The sequence below is a fragment of the Centropristis striata genome, chromosome 5 (assembly GCF_030273125.1).
Source record: "Centropristis striata isolate RG_2023a ecotype Rhode Island chromosome 5, C.striata_1.0, whole genome shotgun sequence".
NCBI lineage: Eukaryota > Metazoa > Chordata > Actinopteri > Perciformes > Serranidae > Centropristis > Centropristis striata.
In genome coordinates this window covers 29,178,977-29,191,685 of record NC_081521.1, presented here as the reverse complement: position 1 = coordinate 29,191,685, position 12,709 = coordinate 29,178,977, and the positions used below count along the sequence as shown (strand labels likewise).

Here is a 12,709-nt window from a genome sequence, read left to right as displayed (position 1 = left end):
CTATCAAAGACATACCAACTAGTAAACTGAAAGCTGTTCTTGAATAGTTATGGAGTAAATCTGTGGTTTTGGTCACATTTGAAAGGTAAAACTCTGGATTTTATCAGAATAACTGTAAGTGCTACTGTTATTAAGTGATAGAAGTTGAAACACTGAAAAATATCTTTTATTGTCCGCCTGAATATTTTTGGTAAATACAGGCCTGCAGATCATTATAGCTTGGACTTATGGGCTGGAAAACACCATGGGGTCAAAGTATAAATTGTTAACTACTCTCAGTTAAAATATGATGGGGATATCTAAACAAAAAGGCTATTTGAGACAGGTTTTTATAATTGTTATAATGATAACAACAACAACATTAACAAACGGTTAAAGTCATCAAATGCCATTAAAGTGTATAAAGGCTTATGATATATGAAGACCATTCACATGCTCAGTTATGTCCTGTAAATTGTGACAGCAATTTGGGGATTGAAATAATTTGTTACACAGATTTGGTGCTGAATTTGACTTTTTTTTTTTTTTTTAAACCACTCTTCCTGCAAGAATTGCTTTTTTCTGTGATTGGTCAGTTGACCAATTGTACTTTTGTCCTGGAAACTATGGAGAAACCTCCTTATTGTCAATATACAGCTGTGATTATCCTAGACGTCACAGCAGGTCATTTTATACAGTGAGGTTGAGTTTTTAAAAAATGTTCTCACTACAATGAAATGGCTACAATGAGGAATAACTTAATCACACATGAACTGTTTAGGGACCCCAGTATGCAGAAATGTATATAAAAAAGGTCCCCTGTAAAGCGGAGACTCATGGGTACCCCTTGAACCCATTTTCATTCAGACATCCTAAAGTCATAGCCAAACTTTGCAGCGTTACTTAGTCCCTTCTGCGACAAGCCAGCATGGCATGTTGCCAGAGGATAGGAAGGTTTGTCTAGTTTGATATGATACAAGTATATTCACTCTTGCTTTAAAACTTAACCTGCTACAGCCTCTGAAAGTCCCTAATGTTGATGGAGGACACCGGTGTCCAAGGGAAGAGGTTAAAGCGGCACTTTACGTGGAACACTTTGGGTTGGGGGGTATTAAAGAAATGGTGAGTTGTACATCAAGAGGTCAGCTGGCTGTATGCTGAGAAGAAGCTCACTGTTTTCTTGTAAGATCGGCTTGTCAACAGCTGCGTCTCTGTTCAAGTTCATGTCGGGCACGCAGTGGCACAGGATGATATGAGCTTCATAATCTGAAAGATGGATACAGTGTTAATATTCACCTCAGCAGCCTATATTAGAATCCTTTTTCATTACTGCAGGGTACTGGGTAAGTCTTTGTGGTAACGGCAACATTCAGCAGCCAGCAATTTTTTTAAAGTGGGAGATGGTTCAGTAAAATGTTGTTTTTAATTACACATATAACTGTTCTTAATTTAAGTCATGAGCCTTGAGGAGTGTTGTGCACTCTGTCTAATGAGTCTTGTGTTGTTTGTTCTGGCGGCAGGGCCACAGAGAAGATCCTGGCCAGAGCGCGGCAGCTGGTGGACGTTAAGAAGGAGGACGGCTTCTCCGCGTTGCATCTGGCCTCCCTCAACAACCACCGGGACGTCGCCGAGATCCTCGTCAAGGAGGTGAGCTGAGGAGCACATCACAGTCTTTTGAAACTTGTTGCGAAACCTCTTTTCTTTACTACTACTTTTTAATTGTATAGATTTATACAGAAGAGGGCTTGCAGTCCAGTATGCACTCATCATTAGTCGCCTTTCCATCAATACATTTCTATGTGCATTTTAAAGATTTGCATGAGAAAAGCTTGATGGAAACACCAAATTTTTAAAATGTGCATACAAGTTTTTACACTTGCTTGAGGTGGTTTTTGTCTTTTTCTAAAAAAAAATTTAAAGAGCTAAACGGAAGATGGAAATGATTTTTTTGACTAATTTCTGACATAGCAAACATTTAACTCACTCAACTGAAATGAAAGAACAATTTCAAGTTGCCCAATTGAATCCAATTCCTGAAAACATATTTTCTCTCGTGAGTCACCAATGTTGTCCAATTAGCAACCTTTTGTTAGTTATTTTTCTCTCTTGAGCAATCTCTACTTCCTTTTACTGTTCACTAATGGATTAGCCCACAGCAAACTGCCATCTTCTGACCAAAGAAAGTTTATGCAGCTTTGTTTATTTGCTTACAAGTTGTTGGAATTTTCTTTAACTTTAATGGAAAAACGGCTCTTGTTTCATACATCCATTCACCTCCTCTTCCACAGGGACGCTGTGACATCAACATCCGCAACAACCGGAACCAGACGCCGCTGCAGCTGGCGGTGACGCAGGGCCACACCGACCTGGTGCAGCTGCTGGTGTCCGAGGGCGCCGACGTCAACATGGAGGACGAGGACGGCGACACGGCCATGCACGTAGCCCTCCTCCGCCCGCAGCTGGCCAACGTCATGCTCAGCCCCGCCGTGGGAACCAGCAGCACAGAAGAAAGCAGCGAGGGTTGCTCCTCCACGTCGCTCTACTGCAGGGTGAGAACTGAACAGATTACTTGTTTCATTTTGTATTATTATGTATCTTAAAAGGAGCACCTACAGTTGGATTAAGAAAATAGCTACCAGCACATTGGTCAAGAAAAAGCTTTTTTTTTATGTGGTTTAGAATTTAAAATCTAATTAGTGATAATATATGTAGATAATAAGCTATAATATAAGCTATTCTTTTAGTATTGAAATGAATCATAATGGGAAGGAGCTATAATGTAACCATAGCACAACTTACAAACACAACTTACAAAAGATGTGAAATAACGTTTGAGAGTGGTGAGAGTGTAAATATAGAAGGGATGGTTACTAAAGAGACAGTCCACCACAAATAAAGGGTATGTTTAACATTCAAAGAGGAGTAAATAATGACTGAATGAGGGGTAAATAGACACTAAAACTGGGTGGATTAAGACTAAAGATTTAATGCAGTCTTAAGGAGGTAAAAACAATGTAGCGGGTAAATAAAGCCTTTAAGGGGTAAGAAGAACAGACTTAATATTGAATCAGGGAGGGAACGGCAAACAAAAACAGATGGAAGGAATGTAAACATATTTGTTTATAGTCTGAGGGGTTGATTTAGTAGAAAGGAGTCAGGTGGCTCTTCCAGCTAAACGAGGGCATGAATGGTTAAGAGGAGGGAAAGGTGGGATTACTTTAAGGAGAAGGGTTAACTGAGGAGAAAGGACTTTGATGTATTGTGTAAACAGGGCAGGAGAGAGGGGTTAACTGAGGAGAAAGTCATCAGATAGGACTGCACTAAAGTTCCATCAAGTCATAGCCAAGTCATAGCAGACATTACAGCTCAGTTTTCTGGATAAAAAAATAAAAAAGAATGAGATATAACTAAACATATTTAAGCTATTTAGTCACAACGTTTAGGATTTATTTTCCGGGAAATAAAGATTACCTCGTCTTTGACTTAATCTGGTTTTGCAGGTTTAAAAGCAAACGCTGGCAACAGACAGAGACCCATGTAATGAATGGAAAGAGGAAGTGCTGAAGGATTGAGAAGTGAAGAGGGCCACTTAATGTAGCGTTATAGATTTGGCAGAGACGGAGCTCTAGTTGAGATGTCTGTGATAAATTTAGGAGGACGGTGTAAACACACCATGTCATTTTTCCCCAGAGGAAGTCTTGAATTTGGATAGAAGCACACTCCATTAATTTCAGGAATCTAAAAGGAGTCATGTGGTATTATTCATCCTCAGAGGCACATCAATTACTGGCTGAATCCTCAGGCCTCCCTGCAGTACGCCTAACATTAATGTGACACTTTGACATTTTGAAGTGGAGTCTGTTTTCCTCTGTTAAGTCATTTTGTGTGTGTGTTGAAGTTGTTAAATGTTAAAGGTCACATATGGTAAAATATGACATTTTCCATGTCTATATACAAATACGTCTATACTTCTTATCAGACACGATGCCCTTAAACAAGTTTTTTTTTTTTTACAAAATTGAGGCTGGCCCTTAACTGGGAACTTAAATATAGTTGAGGAGAATATATTTTAGCATAATATTGACTAAAATAACCAGATTTCAGGCAAGTACACTTGAATATCTGCTATTCCTTATTAACATGCACATAACACACTGCTTACTGCACATGCATTGTACATCCCTCCATCACATTTCCATGTGATTTCTAGAACATTTTGCTAAAATTTTGAATGGATGGGGTTGGGGGGGATGAGTATTTAACTTTCTAAAAAAATTACTAGAAACTTACTTGAAGTTGTCCACCCCTTTGCAACCCTAGATGTCACTATACTGTATAAAGGTAAAAAATGCTATTACAATCATTCTCCGGCTGCATTGATGGTGCAGAGACACCCAGAGCACAGATGCAGAAGAAAAATAAGTGTTTTTTGAACATTTAAGCATGTGAAAATGTTCTTGTATAAACCCAAAATACAAGTACAAACCTAAAGAATGAGCATAATACAGCAGGAGAATTATAGGAACATTAATTTGGAGTATAGCAGCTTTAAACACCTGCATTGTAACACAGTAACTGTATTCACCTGCTGATGAATGAAATTATAATGTCACACCATCTCTTTTAATCTCCTTCATGATTCATTGGGCCAGAGAGACATTGACATACAAGAACTAGTTAAATGTGTCTTATTAAGAGACCTTGACTCCATGCTGCTTCGTGCAGCACTTTTTACACGGCTGCTCCATCGGTTGGTTCTGCTATCATTGCACCAATGAAGAACGTCCTTTCCAATTCACATGACCGCAAACACTGCAGCTCTGCTCAGCATCCTGGGCGCCTGCCAAGCCAACACACACAAACGCACACACATACCCATGACGGTGGCTAGACTTAAGTGCTCGGGGCTGTTTTGGCCACTGTCAGCACATGAATTATTGGGGGAGTCGTTCAGTGCTGATTAGATTTGGGTTTATATATCAGCTACAGCAGGATTGCGCTCGTATTACTTCTATTTCCTTTTTTGTCGCTCACCATTAGCTGTGTCCTTGGCAAAGTTTTTCAAAGTATGTTCAATTTCTAGCATTTCAACATCACTTCTTAGTTTGTAGAGGTCTGCCTCAAAATCGTGTTTGCTTTAGCTCAAACTTCTTCTGTCTATCTTATCCTCATCATCATGTGTATCCACAGCTGAGCGCCTCAGGTCTTCTGGGGAATACCGAGCTGAGTGTCGGCGCAGCCATCGCTTGTTTTCTAGCGCAGGAAGGCGCTGACATCAACTACGCCAACCACAAAGGAAAGAGTCCGCTGGACCTGGTGGCAGACAGCACGATGCTGCAGCTCATCAAGGGCTTCTCTGAGAAACACAGGTACACTTCTGTGCCAACATTCAAAATGATTGATGAACCAAAGAGTGTTTTACATTCAAATGAGTTTAAAGATGAGAAAGCTGCACTCGGTTTTGTTATAGCTGTGTGTTATCTGTCAGGTTGCAGCGTCTGCAGGCCATCACCTGTGGACAGGGTCTGAGCAGCGCCAGCCTGCGGCGGGTCCACACGACACCCAACACCATGACCAACCTGGTTCTTCCCACGCCGCCGGGGCCCAGCGAATGCCTCATCTGCTCTGAGCTGGCTCTGCTGGTTCTCTTCTGTCCCTGCCAGCACAGCGTGGCCTGTGAAGGTGGGTGGAGTCTGGAGTCAGAGCAGGACACTGTGATGGCCACACTGGCATCAATATGTCTGTTCAAAGAAAAACAGAGAGAATTTAACATCAATCTTGGATAAATGAATTATACTTTATTTGCATTATTGTATTCTCTTCCTGTCTCTTCTGTGTCTCCATGCTGACCTGTTTTTTGTCTGAACAGAGTGTGCCCATAGAATGAAGAAATGCATCAAATGCCAAGTCACAATCACCAAGAAAATTAGACAAGGTAAGAAGAAGAATTAGTTAGTTTTGGTTAGTTTTGTAACCACACAATACAGTTTCAGTTACAGTAGTTGTTTGTTGTTTTTATTAATGTCGTTTATATCTTATTTATTTCAGTTAACGAAAATGTTTTTTTCAATTCTATGTTATTATGTTATGTATTGTATATTATGTTATGTATACACTATATCAATGGTCCCGAAGTTTCCAGTATTATTCTACTTTGAAACGGCAGGACAGTGTAACCTGGCATAGCTTTCATAAATCTGACCATCAGAAAACAATAGCATATATTATTGTCCGTAAACTAAGTTCCTCATTACTTTGACCCCACCCTCTCCACAGACCAAACGGAGGTGGACTGCAGCCCCGGCACCGAGAACTCAGAGCAGCACAACCTGCTGGAGCAGCTGCAGTCTCGATACCGCCAGATGGAGGAGCGGATCACCTGCCCCATCTGCATCGACAACCACATCAAGCTGGTCTTCCAGTGCGGACACGCCTCCTGCATCGACTGCAGCGCCGCGCTCAAGACCTGCCCCATCTGCCGGCAGACCATCCGCGAGCGCATCCAGTTATTCGTCTGAGCTTCTCTGTCCTCTCAGCTCTTTAACCACCCAAAGAGGATGGGGGCCTGGAGAGAAGAGGGGATGGGAGGGGGGGCAGCTGTTTGAAGACCCAGTGACCTACATCTGCCTGTCGCACCCTCCTGCTCATCCCTCTCCCTCCTGACTGAATACAGTCCATAGGTTGCTTTATAAAAAAGACGCTGTGTTACGTCGCTCTGTTTGTTACATTTCGAGTAGTTTCCCTCTCGAGCAGCGCAGACAGGAACATGCTTTATTTTTGCAGTCAGAACTGATGTTCCACAGAGCCCGACAGGAAGCAGACGAGGCGAAATTGTGAGGCGAAGCTGCCACTTTGAGTACTCTGATTGGTCAGCCGGAGAAAAAAAAAGCCCCCCCCCCAACCCTTATTTCCCTCACTCCTCACCCAGCTTCCAGCTCCTGTAATCTGTCCTATCTTTGCTGCTTTAAGTGGATGTCTGTTACCCATCATCCTCTCTGGCTGTCCGGCCTCCTCTGTTTACAAGGCTGCGCAGAATCAGTCCCCCTTCTCGTCTTCTCGCCCCCCTCAGCCTGTCCTGTGAATTATGTTTGCTCTCATTTGTACCAGTCTCTTAATAATCAGTGTTAGTCTCTGCAGAGGGAGTTGGTATAACTAAAGGCTCTCTATATAGTCCCCAACCACTCGCCTGTATGCAAGGGGAAATACACACTATATATGCATGAATATATGCATATTGTAAAGCTGAAAAATGACTGTGTTGTCATGGGTGATTTGTCGTCGTTGTTGTTTTATTTCTCGCTGGTTACATTTGTGGTTTTTAATGTACCGATCATTACAGGTTTTTATTTATGTGTGAAAGGTGGTATTACTTAGTAATGTCCTTTTTTTCAGTTGGTGTTTGCTTGGCAAAAAAAAAGTTTTTGTTTCTACTGAACTTCACCCCAAGCCTATGTCCTCTACTCAGGGTATCAAATCATTGAAAGCACTTGTGATATCCACGACAGGTTAAAGAGCTCCTCCTCCTCCTCCACACACACACACACACACACACACACACACACACACACACACACCATTACAGAGCTACAGTGTATCTGATCGTCGTTCAGGGTCACTGAAAGAAAAAAAAGGTCATTAATTAATTAATGACTCAAAATTCACTTTCAAAATGTCATTGTCATTGAATGTTTGCAGAAGAGTTGCTGCAACAAAACTGGCATTTATCTCCAAAATACCGCCACAATAAAAGCCTCAGTCTGTCTGTAGAGACCCCATTGAGCAGTGGATACTCGTGTTTTGTTATTTATCCACCAGATTTATTGTAAGATATAGAATCAGAAGGGCAAAAACATTGTTGTGTTGCGCCTCTAGTTCCACATCTACCTTCCCAATGGAGTCATTTGAGAAGAACCCCCCCCCCCCCCCCCCCCCCTCTCTCTTTCTCCTCTGGAGTTCTGGATTGTACATCATCTTCATCCTTTCTAATGTTTTGGTGTGTTTTCTTGAAGGGCTTATGCATATGAGAAAAAAAATCCTATCTATTTTAATCGTTATTTAATTTTTATTTTCTATAATAAACTTCCAGAGACAGGAGGTTTTTTTCTTTGTCTTTTTTTGGTCTTCATTAGATCCCAAATTTTGGGAGAGCCAATGTTTAAAGATGTACATTTGAATGTCGGGGAAGAAAAATGTATCCTGTCTCACTCTGCCTTTTTTATGTGTAAAGAGAAAAAAAAAAGATGTAAGAGAAGGAACTGGAGATGTTTTACTTCGAGGAAAGAACTTTTACATCTGTGCCAAAATCGCATGAGGATGTGCATGGGCATGCACGCCCGAATTTATCTAGACGCACTATGCTAAACCCCTCCCAGCTCAAGCGAGGGTTCAATTATTCCAGCAGTGTGAAATAAACTAAAAGCAAATGTTTAATTTCATGTTATCTCAGCACACTCAGTTACTGGTGTTAGCAGGTTAACCTCCTAACGTTATCGATAGTGCTCTGAACCTCCTCATGTTCTCAATGATGACTTCCAAAATATTATCAGTCCCATTTTGTTTGGAACTTTATACAAGTATATATATTTATATTTTGTGAGACATTATCAATCAAGGGACACGTTTCTTACAGAAATTTCAACATTTTAAGGATTGTCCGTTGGTGTTCTGAGTTGAAGGGTTTACAGGCAAAGGCAATAATGTTTTTCGAAAAATGGGGAAGATGTTTGAGTTCTTTTTTCTTTTCTTTTTTTTCCCCCTTAAGGACGTCGGTGTGAGGGCGCGATACAATTTATGTATAAAAACACTATCAAAGCAGCAAATGTTACTCTTGGTGTTTGTACAGTTCAGCTCTTGGAGTTCTGATGTTGGCCTTACTGTCCATTCCTCCTCTGTTGATGTTTTTTCAGTTGTATTCTGTACAAAAATATTTTGCAATAAATATGGAACTGTTTTCTAAGGACCTGGTGTAGATGTTTCCTTTTTTCTGTTTTAATTGGTTTTAGTATTTTATGCAAATTTTCAGGTTTTTTGGGGTTCCTACTAGAACATGTTTACATGCTTTAACGTTAAAAATCACATTATTTTTCCTCATACTGTCTGTCTGAACATACCTGTATCACCTACCCTTTTAGCGCCTGCTTCTTTAAGCCCCCCTCCCAAAAAAAACTGCTGATTGGTCAGTGTTTCCGGGTCTCACAAATCTGTACCTTCTCTCTGCACTGTCACTACACCGCAATCAGTGGTCGAAAGTAACTAAGTACATTTACTCGTACTGGACTTAAGTACAATTTTGAGGTACTTTTACTATACTTGAGTATTTCCATTTTATGTAGCTTTTTGCTTCTACTCCACTACATTTAGAGGCAAATATTTTACTTTTTACTCCACTACATTTAGCTTACAGTTTTAGATACTTTTCAGGTCGAGATTTAACATGAAAAATATCTTTATATTATCCAATAATATTTTGAATATTTCAAGCAATCTGAATGGGTCCATTCTGCATAATGAATACTTTTACTTTTGATACTTCAAGTAAAGTACATTTTGATGCTGACACTTTTGTACTATTACTTCAGTAAGTTTTTAATGCAGGACTTTTACTTTTTGTGGAGTAATTTCACAGTCACTTTTTCAACCACTGACCACATTATACTGTATATTATAGCTGATACCAAGAAAACCTCCTCAGAAAAGTCTAAAACTACATAACTCCCGCCCCCGAGAACACATAACACCCATCCTTCAACACCTTCACTGGCTCCCTATCCAGCAACAAATCCATTTCAAGATCCTACACCTCCTCCAACGTTACTACCCCTCCCGTCACCTCAGATCTTCCGACACCAACCTCCTGACCCCCTTTCACCAGGACAAGGCATTAGGGTCAAAGCCTTTGCCATTGCTGCTCCCAGCCCTCTGGAACTCCCTTCCTCTAAACATCTGAAATTTATACTCAGAACCCACCTTTTCATGACAGCCTACAAAACCTGACTCCCACTGCCTCACCTGAACTGTTATAAATTCTCATTTCTGTTTTTATTTTCTGTATTTTGTATGTCTACCTTATTATTATTATTATAGCCTCTACCTTACAAGTATTGACATTATTAATTGCAATTCTAATTTCTATAGAGCATAAACATGTTGGAACTTCTTCTAGAAAGTGGTAAGTACAGAAGTGTTCAAAATAATAGCAGTCCAATGTGACTAACCAGATTAATCCAGGTTTTTAGTATATTTTTTATTGCTACATGGCAAACAAGGTACCAGTAGGTGCAGTAGATTCTCAGAAAACCAACAAGACCCAGCATTCATGATATGCACGCTCTTAAGGCTGTGCAATTGGGCAATTAGTTGAAAGGGGTGTGTTCAAAAATATAGCAAGGCAATGCAAGGCAAGGCAAGTTTATTTGTATAGCACAATTCAACACAAGGTAATTCAAAGTGCTTTACATACACATTAAAAACAGCAAGACACAATTGAAAACAGTAAAAACAGTCAATTAAAACAGGGAAGATACAGCAGGATAAAAAAAGAGATAAAATAATAAAAAGCACAAGTCAAACATTGTGTAGTTAAAAAGTAAGGGCAGTAGAGTAGAGCAGATAAGTGTTAAAGTTAAGAGTACGCTTCAGTAAACAATAATGTTTTTAGTCCTGATTTAAAGGAGCTGACCGTTTGCAGGTTTGCCTGCAGGTAGTTTGTTCCACAGGTGAGGAGCATAATAACTGAAAGCTGCCTCACCCCGCTTAGTTCTTGTTTTTGGGACACGCAACAAGCCAGTTCCAGATGACCTAAGGGGTCTGGATGCTTCATAGAGAGGGAGTGTGGCATTCAATCAGTGAGGTCATCAATGTTGTGAAAAAACAGGTGTGAATCAGGTGGCCTCTATTTAAGGATGAAGCCAGCACTTGTTGAACATGCATTTCTCTTTGAAAGCCTGAGAAAAATGGGTCGTACAAGACATTATTTAGAAGAACAGCGTACTTTGATTAAAAAGTTGATTGGAGAGGGGAAAACTTATAAAGAGGTGAAACAATTATAAGCTGTTCAGCTAAAATGATCTCCAATGCTTTAAAATGGAGAGCAAAACCAGAGACACGTGGCAGAAAACGGAAGACAACCATCAAAATGGATGGAAGAATAAGCAGAATGGCAAAGGCTCAGCCAATAATTAGCTCCAGGATGACCAAAGACAGTCTGGAGTTACCTGGAAGTGCTGTCTCAGTTAGAAGACGTCTGTGTGAAGCTAATCTATTTACAAGAATCCCCCGCAAAGTCCCTCTGTTATAAAAATTGTCGGCTGATGAGAGTAAAATTGTTCTTTTTGGGTCCAAGGGCCGCAGACAGTTTGTGAGACGACCCCCAAACTCTGAATTCAAGCCACAGTACACAGTGAAGACAGTGAAGCATGGTGGTGCTAGCATCATGATATGGGCATGTTTCTGCTACTATGGTGTTGGGCCTATTTATCACATACCAAACCAACAACATTGATGTTATGGAATGGCCAGCCCAATCCCCGGACCTTAATCCAATTGAGAACTTGTGGGGTGACATCAAAAATGCTGTTTCTGAAGCAAAACCAAGAAATGTAAATTCATTGTGGAGTGTTGTTAGAGAATCTTGGAGTGGAATAACAGCTGAAAGGTGCCACAAGTTGGTTGATTCCATGGCTGAGTTTCCACTCAGTTGAGGTAAAAAGAAGGAGAGCAGGATGTGTTTGTGCTGTAACCCATTTAGGCTGCTGGTGTGTGTCTGTGCAGCGTCTCCAGTTAAATGCTGCTGTGTGCCACTTCTTAGTCCTAATTGTCTTACAGCTCAGATGGCTTTGGCATATGACTCAGCGCTTTACCAGTGACGTCCTCTGTAAAGACAGGATGACAGTTTTGAACGCTGGCTGTACTCACAACAATGTGGCCTCTCACTACACTCTCCAAGACGTGTTGTTTAAAAAAGCTAAAAAAAAAAACCAACCTGTATGCATTCAGTGCTGTTTTCTTGATAATTATTTTGGTTATTATCAGGAAAACCATGGAAAATGGCTAGCTATATTTGCTCTTAAAATGAACTCTTATGAGTTGTTTTTGTTGTTATCATTATATTTGTCCAAACAAATGTACCTTTAGTTGTACCAGGCATTAAAATGAACAAGAAATGGAAGAAAAAGGGTGGTCTGATAATTTGATAAAGTGTGTGTGTGTGTGTATATATATATATATATATATATATATATATATATATATAAAATTCAATTGTACATTAATATATAAAATGTAATTTTCATAATTGATTTATTGTTGTTATTATTATTATTATTATTATTATTATTATTATTATTATTATTGTTATTATTATTACTATATAATCCTAATACAACAACATCACAAAGAGTTGAATGAGCTCTTCTCTGACACAATAACAACAAAAAAACATCCGTCTAAACTTTACTAAAGTGATGTTTGCAGGTGTTCCTATTATTTTGTCCACCACCTGTGTGTCAGAGCAGCAGCAGAGCTCGTGTGGACAGGATGTGACGAGAGCACCATCTAGTGGTATTATGTAAAATCAAAATACTGACTGTTTCCTGTTGTGTGACCTCAGATATTCTAATCAAACAACTGACAAACCACAGTTTCAGAAAACACCAACTCACCAACTTTAATTATTATGTCATTCTTTAAAATGGGGGAACATTTTTTTTCTTTTTCTGAAGGTTTGTCTATT

At 39.9% G+C, this 12,709-nt stretch overlaps 1 protein-coding gene across 2 annotated transcripts in view; it reads left to right on the top strand.

The window, feature by feature from the left end:
• mib2 (MIB E3 ubiquitin protein ligase 2) overlaps positions 1-8,938 on the top strand; it is a 50,809-nt gene extending 41,871 nt beyond the window's left edge. For both annotated transcript variants that reach the window (XM_059332587.1, XM_059332586.1), the window contains exons 14-19: positions 1,500-1,626; positions 2,268-2,528; positions 5,170-5,348; positions 5,468-5,661; positions 5,849-5,914; positions 6,256-8,938. In XM_059332587.1, coding sequence (XP_059188570.1) covers positions 1,500-1,626; positions 2,268-2,528; positions 5,170-5,348; positions 5,468-5,661; positions 5,849-5,914; positions 6,256-6,497 — 1,069 coding nt within the window. In that variant the 3' untranslated portion in view covers positions 6,498-8,938. The remainder of the gene's footprint in view (positions 1-1,499; positions 1,627-2,267; positions 2,529-5,169; positions 5,349-5,467; positions 5,662-5,848; positions 5,915-6,255) is intronic.
• Positions 8,939-12,709: the final 3,771 nt, after the last annotated feature.